Raw genomic sequence first — 16,538 nt, forward strand, 5'->3', positions numbered from 1 at the left:
TACCTTTTTGGTAATAAATAACAAAATGATGATATTTTGTGGGATATTTCATAAATCAATAAAATATTCAAAGAAACATAATAATCATTGCATATATGTAATAATATAATTAATTTCAAAATACATAGATACGTTTAAACATGCCAATTACCAATAAGTGTTACGTTTTTTTGTGCAATTTATTAATTGCAAGAGATACCGAGTAGAGTGTAGATGTGCGCGTCCACACACACTTACGCATCGCTGATTATCGATGCCACCATATGCACATTGTTATCAAAGGAAACATGCCCCCCAGCTCCTTGGATTAGAATTCCCAGCTTCGCCATTTGATTAAATTGTTTTGACTCATGTGATTAGATATTTTGTCTTGCTTTGTCTTAAATCTCGCTTTTGCTACTATTTAGGAAAAAAATGCCCCCACTTTTGCTTCTATGTAAGAAAAAATGGCTCACCCACAAACACAGAGGAAAAAAGAATGACACATAAAGGAAAAAAAGAAGGACATAGAAAGGTAAAAATAATTACCTCACCGGAGAATCGCCGGAGACCTCGTAGGAAAAAGTTATGATATTGTAGCAAAACCGACCTTGTCAAAGACTTCGCCGGAGATCGCGTAGAAAAAGAAGCGCTCGTCGGATACTTCGTAGCAAATTTTTTGTAGCATTGCAACATTTCAAGACAACAAAAATAGCAAACATAATATAGGTATGTAGCAAAACATTGTTGACCGCATGAAAATCCCAAAAAAATGTGATCCAAGTCGCATGATCCCTCTGAGGTATAGAATCATTTTCTTTAAAAGAATAATGCAGATTAGTAAGACACCAAAGCATCAGCATGGGCCCGGTGCACAATTATCCTATATAAAAAACAAAACGTTAGGAGATTTGTATTGGATGGATTCTTTTATACGAATATAGCGGAAATGAATACTTAGAAAATAATTCTAAGCCATTCAACCTGCAAACCAAATTATCCACAAAGTAAGTTTCTAATGATTCCAACACTCCAAGATCCATGAAATTCCATATGAATCAAGTGGTCTAGAAAAAAGAACATACCTATTACTTCTTTAACAGTAAAGAAACTTAATTTGCAACGAAAAAGAAAACTGAAAAAGCAGAAACAAAAGCAATGAATTCTCACACGACCTTTAGCATCCCACATGCTACAGCTGCGATTCAAGTCCCAAAGAAGATAGCCGTACTACCTCCGTCCCAATAAATAACGCCTATTTTAAAATAATAATTCAAACTAAATGAAGTTTGACCAAATTTTTAGAAAAATATCAAAAACTATGATTTTATAAAGATACCATATGAAATGTGTTTCATGGTGCATCTCCGAGGTTGATTTTAGATTGTACATACTAATAATTTTTTCTACTCCCTCCGTTCCTTTTTATTGACTCAAATTTAGTACAAACTTGTACTAAATCCGAGTCAATTAAAAAAGAACGGAGGGAGTAAAAAAGTTAGTCAAACTTTATGTAGCTTGTCTTAAAAAAATATTGGAGTTGTTGGAAGTAGGAAAACACCGCATCGAGTTGCGGGAAGCAAAGGCAAAGCCAAATAGGCGTCCAAGCAACCGCTTCCTTCGCGTGGCCGGGTCTTTCTCTCTCTCTTCCTCTGCTCCGCTCTGCTCTGCTCTGGTCGTCTCCTCCCTACTCGCCACCGACCCAGTCGATGGATCGCGCCGATCCCGCGCGCGGCCGCCTCGCGGTGCTCTCGTCCCACCTCCTCGGCGCCGGTGCGAAGGGCGCGGACCGCGCGGCCGTGCTGGAGAGGTCGCCGGTGTCGGCCGTGGCCCCGGCGACCCGCCCCGGCGTGCTCGCCGTGGTGGACACGAGGACGGGGAAGCGGTACGAGGTCAAGGTTTCCGAGGACGGCACCGTGCGCGCCACGGACTTCAAGAAGGTAGCCACCACTCCAGTCTACTAGCGCTAGCTGCCGGGTCCGGCGTTAGACCGTACCGCGATCTGTGCTGTGCTTAGGGAGCTTGTGCTGTGGAATTCGGTTAGCTGAGCTCGTGTGGGTTCGGGATTGAGTTCGGATTTTTGATGTACTTGTCACAACTTGCCGCATGTAGAAGGGCTTGAGTTTGGATCCAAGTCCACGTTCCAGTTCAGTAATTTGCAGAAGGGACTGTTGAACCTGTGATTAGATGATGCAGCAATGGGTGAAGTATTCTTTTGTAGAATTTGCAAGAACTGAGGATGATATATAGATCAAAGTTTAATTCAACCGAGCACCTGAAATTGAATACCACCAAGCTGACAATCTGTATACTAATTGTGTACAAGGTTGAAGTTGAACTGATGATCAGTAGAAGCTTCTAACTTTTTTTGATGGTTTATTAATGCAAGTCATTGCAAGTGACGCCGAGAGCATGGTCTAGGAAACATTTGTAATTGACCAACATGTGTAGCTTGCGGGGGAGCTGACACAGCTGATTTCCTTTGTTATTTCAGTTAAGATCTTGTTACTATTTTTCCTATAAATTACTGGGATTCACAGCACCCAATTTCAATGGAACTCGCTCAAAGCATTTCACTTTCCAATTTTTATGATGCTTCATTCGTGTTATGAAATCAAATCAGAGAGAATCAAAACTGTTTCTTGCTGTGATATGCTGTAGATTACCACTGGAAAGGATGACAAGGGTCTTAAGACTTATGATCCTGGTTATCTCAACACTGCCCCGGTGCGTTCTTCCATCTGCTACATCGATGGGGATGAGGGAATTCTCCGCTACAGAGGTTATCCAATTGAGGAGGTAGCTGAAAGCAGTTCGTTTGTTGAGGTCGCCTACCTCTTAAGTAAGTGTTATGAAACTTGTGTTCCTACTTAATTGTAGCAGATATTTGCTGTTTTGTAATTGTTGGTTATTAATGACATGCTGCGTTCACAACAGTGTATGGGAATTTGCCCACCCAGAGTCAACTGGCAGGCTGGGAGTTTGCAATTTCGCAGCACTCTGCTGTTCCTCAAGGACTCTTGGTACGTTTTGTCCCTTACCTTCTCTTTTATAACCTTGATATTGCAATATATGCATAATTTCAGACATATTTCAGGCTATGCTGCTTCGCTTGGATTGCAAAGTGATATGCTGTTGTTTTTTAATCTTTTCAGGATATAATACAATCAATGCCTCATGATGCCCACCCCATGGGTGTCCTTGCCAGTGCAATGAGCACACTTTCAGTCTTCCATCCAGATGCAAACCCTGCTCTTAGAGTGAGTACTTCCTAAATGCAAGAATTTGGGCACATATTTCTTCACATAGTTCCTACTCAATGTAGAGTAACCATGAAACTTGCATCTGTTACATGCTGTCTAACAGTTTAAAATTGACCGATGACAAATTCTACCCATGCAGGGTCAAGATCTATACAAGTCGAAGCAGGTTAGGGATAAGCAAATTGTACGAGTTCTTGGGAAGGTATGACAATTCCCTGATTATTTCAGTTAATGCAGTTTTTCAGGGTATTCTTACTCCAACTGATTAAATTTTGTTCACCGTGCCGAAAATACCAGGAGTTTTGCATGTAACCTCATGATGAAAATTATAATGATGGTTCATTCTGATTTTGTTATGCATGCTGCTTAACTTTCAGTCTGACTATTTGTTTAGGCACCAGTAATAGCAGCTGCAGCCTATCTGAGATTAGCAGGAAGGCCTTTTGTCCTTCCTTCAAATAATCTCTCTTATTCAGAAAATTTCTTGTACATGCTGGACTCTATGTAAGTCAGGTTACTTGGAAGCTCTATCAGTTTTGCTCACATATATGTGCTAGAAGGTTCAAGTTTCTGTTTCCAATATTGTGTTTTCCTATTTTTAATGTGTTGCAGGGGTGACAAAGATTATAAGCCAAATCCCAGACTTGCCCGGGTTCTGGATGTCCTTTTTATTCTTCATGCTGAACACGAAATGAACTGCTCAACAGCTGCTGTTAGGCACCTTGCTTCAAGGTAAATCTTGTCCTTTATTATCCGCTCAAGTAACAGGACTAAATTGATGCCTAATTAGAATATTTATGTAGTGGCGTCGATGTCTTCACTGCTCTTTCTGGTGCTGTTGGAGCTCTATATGGTCCACTGCATGGTGGCGCAAATGAGGTAATCTATATTGAGCTTCCTCCTGGTTGATGCATTCAAGCTTTATAATTTTTCTACACATATAACAATCCTCATAATTAAAAATTCATAAATCTGAGAAGCAATAGGCTGCTCCATCAGGTAAAAACTTTACGAAACTTGCATCCACTTGTAAAGGCAGTTCTGTTTCTAAATGATGACCTTATGCTTGATCAGTTTTAGACTTGCCTGTTTCACCTTTGCCCTACACAGGCCCTATCAATACCCAAATTGATACCTAACATAACTGAAATTATGTTATGAGCAACCTCTTGCAGTTATGCGTCATCCTACTCTTACGTTCCCTATATCTGTTGATGGCAGGAGCTCGCAACGGCTCCAATTTCCTTTACAAAGAGAATCTCATACTGATGCCTCTCTAACTTCAACCACGTTGCTCAATATCTCCTTAGTTTGGAACTGTCTAAACTACTGCAAAAAGAATAACCAAGATTGATAGACCACGAGGAACAACATATTGACCCATGTGTAGATTCAATTAGATTTGGTACATGCGAAGAGTTTATGCATACTGACAGGCTTTCATACTCTGCATGTAAAGCAGACTGCATTACCATTTATAATTTAGAAGGTGGGTAGTATTGGCCTGATTTGCATTGGAAGCCTATTTCTGAAGCAAGACCCACCAGCACATTTTCTGTGAATATGTTGTGTTTCTCACCATGACAATATGCAAGTAGATCTATCCACACAAGGATCCTCTTCCCTTCCCGCACGGTCTTATTTTCTGAAATGTACATGTCGTAACGCAATGCTAGTTTTTCGATGCCCTTCCATATCTGAAACTTGCATTCTGGCTAATAGGGTTAATCTTAGCTATCTGTTATTGTAGAGATCAAAGGATTGCCATCTTATTGCGGAGCTAAATGTTATTTTCTGTATGTCAGGCGGTACTTAAAATGTTAAATGAGATTGGAAGTGTAGAGAATATTCCGGAATTCATTGAGGGAGTGAAGAACAGGTGATATATAACTCCTGCTTGGTTGATATTTTTTTGGTCTGCATGATAATATTTTCAGTACTAATTTTTTTTACTCCAATCCTTCTTGATGTGCTGTTGGTGTTTTACAAGAGATATCTGTCCTTTTTCAGGAAGCGGAAAATGTCTGGTTTTGGGCACCGTGTGTATAAGAATTATGATCCTCGTGCTAAAGTCATCCGAAAGTTAGCGGAGGAGGTTTTCACGATTGTGGGACGGGATCCTCTTATCGAGGTTAGCTGTTCCTTATCTGTTTAACTGTAGAGAGCAAGTATTTTCTGAAAAGGTTGTCAATTCTCCACTTTCTTCAACTAGAGTTTGAACAGTGCTCTCATGCACTGAAATGAGTGCTAAGTGGCAGTAACTTGATCTATGAAACATTAGTAGATACTAGCACAATACCCGAGCGCCGAGCGTTGCTACGGATAGCCCAAGTGTTCAGCACATCTTTTTACCAAACCATTTAGATTTTGTTCTTTTTGAACGCAAATGGTCAACGAAAACAGGTCATTCTTACGCATCCAAATTAAAACAAGTTTGTCTCCTAGTTATTCAGTTCACAGTGGTCAAGTTCTCTATTCATTTTCTAGAGAAAACAGTCTCTTGATTCTTCATAAGAGAGAACCGAGAAGAATTCGTTTCACCATCTACTTGCTATGACGCCCAATCTCTTGATTCTTTATAGTAACAGAAAATTCTTTGTAGTAACAGAAAATTGCTGCGATTTTTGATTAACAAATGGAAAAGAAGGAAAATGGTATCCATGTACTATATTTCTGTAGCTCATATTCCTGAATAGTCGTGAAAGATACAATCAGGAGAATGCAAACGCTGCAACGAATTTCAAAATCGGCATTAGTTTCAGTTACTATTGATGTGTCTCTTGCGTGTTGCATCCTAGAAGATGGACTACATACCATTTTGCGGCAGTAAATATACAGTCATACAGGGTTTCAGTATTACAGTGAGTTATAGGAAAGTAAGATATAGTTTGGACTAAACCAGAATAATACAACCGCTACTTTGCAGGATCAAATCATAAGTTGACATGGTATCTTTTGAAGATGAAGTGCTAAATAAAATCAAGGATGACCTCAGATGTATAGTTAAACGGAAGATGATAATTGCCGAAAATCCTTTCGATCAGGTCATTTAGTTGGATATTTATTATAATAACAGAAGCACATGCTGGTGCTTAATCGATCAACTTGGGACCGGGCCCTTGTAGACACCATCAGCATGTGCTTGCAGGGGAGAATATTTAACCCAGAAGACACCATGAAGACAGCTTACCAGTTGCCTACACCAACACTAAGTATGAGCTCAAAAGCCCACAAACCTCGATGCATCAGTTCAGATCAGACCAGTTCTAGTTACCATGCCGAATCTACCATCACACGTAGCCATTAAGCTTGCAGTATCCAATATCTAAGTTCTTAGAATCGCAAGGAGAAAGTAGAGCATTCCCATGTGTTTGTGTCCAGAAGGCTCGGTTTCCTCTCCCAAGTTTGCAACAAACTTGTTCAGACATTCTTAGAGCATCTCTAGCAGATCCCGTAAATGCCGGCCCTTAAAAACACATATAAATGGCACGGTGAACGTGATTTAAGGGCTGAAAATGCCTCGCGCGGAGCAGATCCCGTAAAAGGAAACCGTAAAACGGCATATTCCCGAATATGCCTCTAAATAGCTCACTGGCAGCGTTTTTTTTTCTTCTTTCTTTTCCCCCTCACCTTCTTCATCTCAACCCGACCAGCTGACTGCCCCGCCCTGCGCGCTCCGCCTCCCCACACTCGCCCGCCTCGTCCTGCGCGCCGGCCGCCCTGGCTTGCTGACTTAAGCTGAGCTAGTGTTCACCGGCCATCTTTTTCTTATGCCTGCATGTTTTATGCCATTCTGGTCCTTAAGACACTTCAGCAAACATGTGCTTGGAACACTGAGGATTGGCTTCATGCAGTTTCTTTACTGGCGTATTCATCAATATGCCAGTAGGGTGATTATACATGATCATTAATAGTGCAAAGAAATGTTGAGTTCGGCCAGCTATGTTGATACATCCATCATCTGTATAGTTATGCTGCAAATTTACGACAAAACAAGTGCTAGTGAGTACATCTGTTGGACATTGTAGAGTCCCTATTTTTCCTATGTTCTGGCGGAATATTGCTACGTCGCACGCTTTAACCCGTCTTACTAGGGCTATCCAAAAAGAATAGTGTTATATCTGGACCCTTTCCACAATTGCCAATGCATGATGTGCCCAAAATTAATTGATTATTAGTGTAGAGAGGTTTAAAATTTGAATAAGGCTCAACACTCTTTAGGGTCTGATGGCCTTTCATTTCCTTTCTGCTATCAATAAGGACGTAAGAACTCTGCCACGTTCTTGATGTGGGGATTCTAAATAGCATGGCCATCTCTGTGCAACTGTAACTTTGCCACATCGAACACACCCTTATGATGCATTCTGATGCCATACCAGGTAGCTGTTGCTTTGGAGAAGGCAGCACTGTCAGACGAGTATTTTATCAAGAGGAAGCTGTATCCAAATGTGGATTTTTATTCTGGCCTAATATATAGGTACATCAATTGTTTCTCCCAATTGGGCAGTCTATTTTCTAACCCCTATCCTATTTTTGTTACTGCAGTGCTTAAATTGTAATTCATTGATTTTCAGGGCAATGGGATTTCCTACAGAGTTTTTCCCTGTTCTGTTTGCAGTTCCTCGCATGGCTGGTTGGTTAGCACATTGGAAGGAGTCACTTGATGACCCCGACAATAAAATTATGAGGCCCCAACAGGTCAGTGGCTACCAACAGATATATGTGGAGAATGTTTCTTTTCTTACTTCTGAATTCATTGACAACCATGTTAACTTCCATATGGGTATTTGATAATGTAATTTTTGTAATCAATCTGTACTGAGCCAGCTTAGAGATTTTATTCTTGGATGTGCAATGTATTGCCTGTGTATGTTACTTATTCTTTTGAATGTCGTTTGGTGTAGCTAGATTTCCATGTGCTTTAGTAAGGATTTTTTATGAGTGGTGACAGGTGTCCCGTGCACCTTTGAAATGATCAAAATGATTTTGTTTATATGGAAGTCAAGTCCATGAATTCCAGTCGTACTTCCACTAAATCTTGTCTTCCTAGGCTACTTATTATTTCTTGCCTCATTCTCAAAATTGGTAAAGCAAACAGCTCCCTTAACATCATTTTAGTCATGCACTTCCGAAAATGAAGCCATCCTTGGTGAAAATCTGGTTGCCAGATCTTTCTCTTACCTATGTAACAATTGCTTTATGTTTGGTACTTTGTTATTTCTTCAGGTATACACCGGTACTTGGCTAAGGCATTACACCCCAGTGAGGGAACGGGTGCCATCAAGCGACAGTGAGCAGCTTGGGCAGATCGCTACATCAAACGCGACGAGGCGTCGGCGTGCTGGTTCTGCCCTGTAGAACAGTCTGCATGATACAGCACACAGTCCACACAATAAACCAAGCTGCCAAGGGCCACGGCTGCTTAAATCTGGGAGCTGCTATCCTTGTGTTATCACGTATATATAGGTAATAATGCCGCCTGGACACTTGACCGGTGGTCATGTGAAGTTGGTAATAGAATGCACTTGTAACGTGTTGTTAATTTGTTATCCTGCAATGTACGCTCTACAAACTGTTCAGTATCTTGAAAGTCTTAATCATATGGAACAAGAAGAGATAGATCAAGTTCTTTGCATGGTTGGCCGCTGTTTCTTTGTGTTTCTTCTTTTTATGGGAAATGGGAGTCTTTTTACCTGTGTCAATGGCTGACATTCAGCAATGCCACATCTTTCAACAAAATTAAAACCTTTGAACAGCATAACCACCTACTGATGGGCTTGGCCAGATAATCCTGTCTGGGCCCTTTCCTTCATCTGAATGGAAATCCTTGCGCAAATGCGGCGCTGTGTCTCTGTAATGCATAGTGAGCTATGTCATGTGCTCTACTGCCCTACTGGGGAGAAAAGAAGAGCTCATGGCATGTCACAATCTTGGTAGCATAGATATTTCATTATTTTCCTTGGTAGTGCTACATTTCCGATCCTAGTACTGTGCATTTCATGGATTTATATGGCCGCGGTGTCTCCTTCGCCGCATGCTGATCTGAAACTGAAAGAGATGGTTAACTGCGGCCATGTGCTGGCTGGCCAGACGCATCACAATTTGTTTGATATATAGGAGTACTCATCAGTTACGACTCACAATAAGTTTCTGCAGTAGGTCAGGTTGGACGGATTTGGTAACGGTAGCTGCTGTTCTAGACTGGCCGCTGGTAAATTCCCGTCTCGTCGGTGATCGGAGATGTTGGGAACATGGATAGTTGCATGTGCCTAGGCAGTGATGGCCAGTCGATCGTGAGGTGAACGCCGATTGCATATGGTGGCATATGCCCACGTCGTTTTCACGAGCTCTAATCTGGTAATTTTTGGAGTCATCACTGTCATGATTCATTTGCTTTCTTCTGATCGCATTTGCTACCAGTACCATGTGTCCATGGCTGAAGTTACTTGAGCGGGTGGCAGCAACTTCCTCCTACATATTCATCTCTATAATCTATTACAAAAAGGATGTAGTAGGTTGTTTGTTTATGATATGGATATTTTTACGAATGAAGTAATTTTTTCCGATAAAAGGGATGACCCTAGTCTCTGCATCAATTGATGCATGCGGCCCTTTATTAACTTTATTAGGTCTCCAATATAAACTTTGTACAAATTATGGATCACTCAAAGTCTCGACATGAACCAACCATCTAATAATGATAAAAAAGACGCGCCGCCACAAGATCTTCATGTCTATCAGTACGCCAACCGCACCGGTTGTAGAAATTCCGTGCTACCGTCGTCAAGCGGTTGCACCTAATATCCATGTCCCGGCGCACATCCTCCGCTGGTGATAAGACCACATATGGATCCAGTGGGTAACCATAGGTATAACGAAAAGATGGAAAACTTTTTTTTATTAAAGACAAAATCATTACGGACATTCCAGATTGCCCAAAGCAAAGCGCGAACTCCAACTCTAATATGACCTTTATCCTTCTTAGACACGCCATTTAACCAGTTACCAAACAGATTATTCACATTCATAGGTGCTGAGATATTAAAAGTCAAGTAAATAATGCGCCAAAGAATAATTGCAAACAGGCAAACAAAAAATAAATGCTGGATTGTAATACACAAGCTAATGGAGATGTTCTCACCGTCTTGGCATACGAGTAGTTCTTACGGGCAAATTATTCAATGACCAACTTTGCATCAAACCTTGCACTATGACTATGGTGTACTCTCGTGGATTTTGACTTGTGCATACAACACCATGCTATGCTGACCAATTTGTATGGTATGCAACCGTCCAGGTAAAAATTGGAACTTTTAACCTTGTTCTCAGCTAAAAACAATCTTCCTCCAAAATTTTAACAAAAGGTATCCATTTTGCTCAACGTCATCCTTTACGGTTCTAACGTGGTAAGGCAACACTAAAAGGGAGTAAACGCCATGGATACGCCTTTGCGCCATAATTTCTCAACACCGTTAGCATGGCGTTGTCCCCAGCATCTTCGTGCTGCTCGTGAAAACAAGTTCATTCCAACGCCGAAGATGTAGCATTGAGATAGCCAAATTCAGCGCCATAGGTAATGGTGTTGAGAAGATGATTAATTTTTGTTAGTTTTTTTTTGGGTGAGTTGTTTACTAGTGAAATTTTCAAGAGGACCACACCGTCAGATCGGAAAACAGCAACACACACATAATGCTCGGCAGTTCAAGTCCCTGCCGAGGTGAAAACTGAAACTTTTAACCTTGTTCAGAAAGTTCAGGTACCTGTCAGCTGTCACCGAACTATATATGCAGACTAGACAGTTCACTCTATCATATTTCTGTCGATGCCCGATTAATTTTCGTTGATCTATGTCGAGTAATAGAGGATATATATCACTGACTAATTCTAGAGTGGCACATCACAATAATGTGCTCTTCCACGGAACAGCCAACATGCATATGATGTGACTCTGGCCTTCTCTTGGTGTGACTTGCCAAACCTACAACATTTTCTTTGTCCTTACCCGTGCAAGTTGCTTATGTAAGGTTTTCTCATAATCTACCCGCACAAGTGTATGTCAAGTAACATCAGTCATGTTCAGATAAAAAGTATCATTGCCGTCTGCTAAAACAAACCAACTATTCGCCCATCCCCAAGTTACTTGTCGCATTTATTTTTTCCAAAATAAGTGAATTTGCACGCTAAAACGCCTCTAGATATATCCGTAACTAGACCAAATTTAAGAAGAGCTGACAGAGGGAGTAATACCACCTACCGTCTTCATTGCCAACGCCCAACCGTGCAGGCGTGCAGCCAGTGTCTCTGTTACGGAAACGAGGACTGATGACCTATTCTTCGTTGATCTTTGGTGACCAAGTGACCAGATACTCCGTATATATGTTTACGTATTACTAATGGTGGATTAGCACATGCTAATTTGACCACCCGTTGAACATCAAGATGCATTTAAGGGACGACTCTGACCTCTCCCGAGCTAGTAGTCAAGTAACAGAAAAGCACGAAGCTTTGGTTCCGTAGAGAAACTTTTGATCGTTGATCATCTCTCAGCTTATCCCTCCAAATCAAGTGGTGTTCTGTCTACACCACTAGTCCACTATGGAAGAAAGAAAGTTCCATACCCTAGCCAAGTTCGTTATGGAGTTCTTTGGACTCTCTTTTGAGGCACAATGGAAGGCGATAAAACTCAAAAAAAAAAATAACAATGGAAGGCGACTAGGCGAGGATACTTTTGGAAGTACTAGCTCCTTCGCAGTCGTGTTGGAGACAATTCCATCAATGGAGTATGTGTGGTGTGGACTGAAAAAACGTAAAACTAGCTACGCAATTATACTTTAGAGCAAGGTTTAAAATAGCACGCTATTTCTACGCTAATACGCTATAACATATTTAGAGGGTTCATGCTAAATTTTAGTAATTTTATTCGCTATGACGCTATTTGCGAAATAGCATGTTATATCGCGCTAAAATTTTATAACGTTAGCGCACTATTTTTTTAGGTAAGTTTCTTTCACTTTTTCATGGTGATGAACTGCAATCTTTTGGTTCCACTCTAAATCAGAAGATAATATCACTAATGCTAATAATTTTTAATAAATAATTTATACTATGTTGTTGCCTTGTGAAATGCTGATGTTAGCCTTCTAAAATATTTAAGATCTATTTTTATGGTTATGTATGTATGATTCAATCACTTTTGTACTATATATCCATTTGTTCTAGTAATATTATTTATTTTTAGAATATATTTAGTATTATTTTAAAAACACTATTTGAAATATAACACACTATTATCGCGATATAGCGTCCATAACGTTCTATCACAATTTCATTTAGCACATTATTTAAAACCTTTAGACATAACGTTCTGTAGCAGCCAGTGGTAGCCGGCAGTAGCATCACATGCTACTGGCTAGAATCAACGCCATGCATATTTCCTTTTTCTTTTGCAAAAGATAAATCGCTGCATATATATTGAGACAGCAGTAGAGGATGGAGACCTTGACAAACTGTCTCTTTACAGATACATATTGGAAAAGTAAAAATACATATAAGTCAAAGATCATATAAAATAACTTGTTTTTGTTTAATCATATATTAACATGGAGAAAATCTTCGTCTGTTTGCTACGTTGTGACATTGGAAAACGGAGCGATGTAGGCAAAGGTTTTCGCTCGTGTCCCATCCGCGACGATGCAAATCTGGCAAATATGCACCAGGTTTGCATCTTCATGGTCACGCCGAGCGTCCTCCTTTTCTTACCCGGTCCGGCAAGTCAGGGACAGCGAAATCGACCGCTTCGATTTGCTTTTTTTTTTCCTTCTTTGCTGCCCTAGTGCGACGCCACCATCCCAATCCCACCCGCCGTCGTCCCGCCGCAGCGCCGCAGTACTCGCCGTCGGCTCGGTTCTCGTTGCGCGGGTGACAAGGGATTAACTTGTCAATGCCTACGGATTGTAGACTAGGGTTTAGTTAGATGTAGAGGGCAAGTAGATCTCGAAGGTTTCAGCCGAAAAGTACTCGACGAATATAAAACTAGGGTTATGTTGACTGTAAATTCGATCATCTCTTTGTCCCTCGACTCCCCCTTATATAGGAGGCGGAGCCGAGGGATTCGTAGTACACAAGTTTACAGAGTCCGGGACGGTTTTCAACCCATCCCGCAAGATTACAAACGACGACTCCTATTACAACTCTAGCTTTCCTTAATAGTATCTTGGGCTTCCGAATCTTCTTATTCTTCGGGTAATGGGCCTTCAGTAAACCCTGGGTACCATATTTGGCAGGCCCATTGGGTATGCCTATGTCAGTAGCCCCCGAGATTTTGCTTGAATCGCAGAGTCAGGGAAAATCTCCACTGTTTATATTTACTCGATAACTTTAAACTTCTTTATATTTCTTCATCTGAATTTCTATATTGTACAGGGATAATGGTAATTGGGGCTAGTTCATCTGACGGATCAGGTACTAGTTAACTGCTCTAGTGGCAATCCGCAAAAACCTACTTCAAGATCACGTCCCCGGACATGATCTCGGGATACCTGGTGTAAACTTCGACGAGTGCCGCTTAAGGTCTTACCATTCGTCGAGTCCCGGTCATATTTATCGGGTACCTAACCGTCCGTTAGGATTTTTCTTCGTATCCGTTGATACGGATAGAAGTAGCAAACCGACGTCAGAGACGGCGCCACGCCACTCAGAACGGATCTGGGGTCTTACCTTCGCAAAGTTTTGCGGCATTCAGAAATTATTCGCAACATTGGCGTTCTGAGAATATATTGTCGAGTGCTTATTCGGCTGTTGGAATAGCACATTTTACTGAGTCAACGGATGACTTATATTGCTCTCCCGATGGGAGTATATGTAGAGTTACTTTATAACTCGAAATATACTCTCTTGTTCTTCTTACTCTCTTTTATAATTTCATCGGGCACGCGAACAGCGTTCCCGATGGGAGTAGCCCCCGAGGCTACAGCCAAGGACTTGTGCTTGGGTGTAGGCTCCACGCCTTATGCCGCTATATTTTTTCTCTCCCGAAACTTCCAAATCTCTCGGGTGCGCGAACAGCGCTCCCGATGGGAGTAGCCCCCGAGGCTATGAGCAAATATTTGTATTTGATCATAGGCTCTCACCATTTCTATTTTGTCTTTCTCGAATTTTTCATTTTTCCAGAACAGCCCCCGAACATTTGATCAAAAATTTATATGTGATCAAAAGCTCTTCAATATCTTGTGTTGTCGCTTTTTTATGAAAACCTTGAGTCGAAATTTTTTTCTTGCTGAAGTGACATCATTGCTGATGATAACCATGACAACTGTTCCAGGGAATCTCGAGATGTTCTCTCTCACTGCCTTGCGGGCCCAAACTTCACATCATATTGACACGTCGTGCAAGTGGGGGACACACGTCCTCCGCTTTTCCTGGCGCACGTACTGTAGTTGCTGCACTTCCTCATCTATATGAATTTACCGTTTATCCCTTGTCCACGTGTACACCATCTGTGGCGTAACTTGTCAATCCAACGGCGTGTCGGTTCATCGCACCCCTATATAAGGGCGTCTTCTTCCTCCTTTAGTCCTTTCGCTCGCGCCGCTCCTCTGTTCTTCTCTGTCACAAATCCTCCCTTGCGCCGCAAAGCTCTTGAGCTCAACCATACTCGCCCCTTACTCCGGCGCCATTGTTGATGCCTCCACGCAAACTCACCAGGCATAGCACGCCCGAATCAAAGATGACGACGGAAGATCTGGCGAATACAGAGTGGGAGAGATCCAAAATCTCCTCACAAGACATCAATCTGCTGAAGAAACTGGGGATTAGCAAGAAGCAGGACGCGCTTCGCTTCCCCAGTGAGGAAAGCTATCCAACCCCTCCAATGGAGTACCGGGTTAGTTTTGTCGACCATCTCATCCGCGGTCTTTCTGCCCCCATCCACAATTTCTTACGGGGGTTGCTTTTCATGTATGGACTGCAACTTCACCACCTTACTCCCAATTCCATCCTCCATATCTCCATCTTCATCACACTTTGTGAGGCTTTCCTGGGAGTCCAGCCTAACTGGACTCTTTGGAAACGCATTTTCTTCTGTCGCCGTAATGGCTCTGCCAATGTTTCTTATAACATCGGTGGCGTTGTTATCTGCGTCCGCCCCGACGTTGAGTACTTTGATGTCAAGTTCCCAGACTCAGTACAAGGGTGGCGCAAAAAGTGGTTGTACATTCATGAAGAGAATCATGGCTCTGTCGAAGATAATATCCCTCCTTTTGATGGCACCGAGAAAATTTGCCGTCGCCGTTCCTGGGATGCAGAGGTTACCGACGAAGAAAAAACGGCGACGGAGGCCTTGATGACACGCATCCATCAGCTCCAAAACACCCGAGGACAAGAGTTATCGGGTATCCAAATCACGGCGTACTTCCTTAGGATCAGGGTGCAACCTCTGTAAGCCCGAAAAAATCCCCTTTGGATGTATACTGGCGCCGAAGATATAGACCGCTTGTCGACAGATTTATCAGCCAAGGACTTAGAGAAACTTGTCCGAAAAATCTCTGTTGGAGATATGCCCAAGAGGCAATAATAAAAGTGGTTATTATATATCTTTATGTTTATGATAAATGTTTATATACCATGCTATAATTGTATTAACCGAAACATTGGTACATGTGTGATATATAAACAACAAAGAGTCCCTAGTATGCCTCTTAACTAGCTTGTTGATTAATGGATGATTAGTTTCATAATCATGAACATTGGATGTTATTAATAACAAGGTTATATCATTGTATGAATGATGTGATGGACACACCCAATTAAGCGTAGCATAAGATCTCGTCATTAAGTTATTTGCTATAAGCTTTCGATACATAGTTACCTAGTCCTTATGACCATGAGATCATGTAAATCACTTATACCGGAAAGGTACTTTGATTACACCAAACGCCACTGCGTAAATGGGTGGTTATAAAGGTGGGATTAAGTATCCGGAAAGTATGAGTTGAGACATATGGATCAACGGTGGGATTTGTCCATCCCGATGACGGATAGATATACTCCGGGCCCTCTCGGTGGAATGTCGTCTAATGTCTTGCAAGCATATGAATAAGTTCATAAGAGACCACATACCACGGTACGAGTAAAGAGTACTTGTCAGGAGACGAGGTTGAACAAGGTATAGAGTGATACCGATGATCAAACCTCGGACAAGTAAAATATCGCGTGACAAAGGGAATTGGTATCGTATGTGAATGGTTAATTCGATCACTAAAGTCATCGTTGAATATGTGGGAGCTATTATGGATCTCC

At 41.6% G+C, this 16,538-nt stretch overlaps 1 protein-coding gene across 1 annotated transcript; it reads left to right on the forward strand.

Moving 5' to 3' along the window:
• Positions 1–1,673: 1,673 nt before the first annotated feature.
• LOC124692101 (citrate synthase, glyoxysomal-like) lies at positions 1,674–8,893 on the forward strand. The gene is made up of 13 exons (XM_047225401.1): positions 1,674–1,919; positions 2,641–2,821; positions 2,917–3,002; positions 3,135–3,239; positions 3,382–3,444; positions 3,637–3,746; positions 3,855–3,974; positions 4,046–4,121; positions 5,048–5,121; positions 5,253–5,373; positions 7,622–7,719; positions 7,817–7,940; positions 8,469–8,893. Exons 1-13 carry the CDS (start codon positions 1,689–1,691, stop codon positions 8,598–8,600), a joined length of 1,521 nt encoding a protein of 506 aa, XP_047081357.1. The 5' UTR covers positions 1,674–1,688; the 3' UTR covers positions 8,601–8,893.
• The last annotated feature ends 7,645 nt before the right edge of the window (positions 8,894–16,538 follow it).

Source organism: Lolium rigidum, chromosome 2 (genome assembly GCF_022539505.1).
Source record: "Lolium rigidum isolate FL_2022 chromosome 2, APGP_CSIRO_Lrig_0.1, whole genome shotgun sequence".
Lineage (NCBI taxonomy): Eukaryota > Viridiplantae > Streptophyta > Magnoliopsida > Poales > Poaceae > Lolium > Lolium rigidum.

Excerpts from the sequence above, each read along its gene's own strand:
- LOC124692101 (XM_047225401.1), top strand. The coding sequence starts at position 1,689 with ATGGATCGCGCCGATCCCGCGCGCGGCCGCCTCGCGGTGCTCTCGTCC. Across the intron at positions 3,445-3,636 it reads TTGTACGAGTTCTTGGGAAG|GCACCAGTAATAGCAGCTGC; the intron begins GTATGACAATTC and ends CTATTTGTTTAG. Across the intron at positions 7,941-8,468 it reads AAATTATGAGGCCCCAACAG|GTATACACCGGTACTTGGCT; the intron begins GTCAGTGGCTAC and ends TTATTTCTTCAG.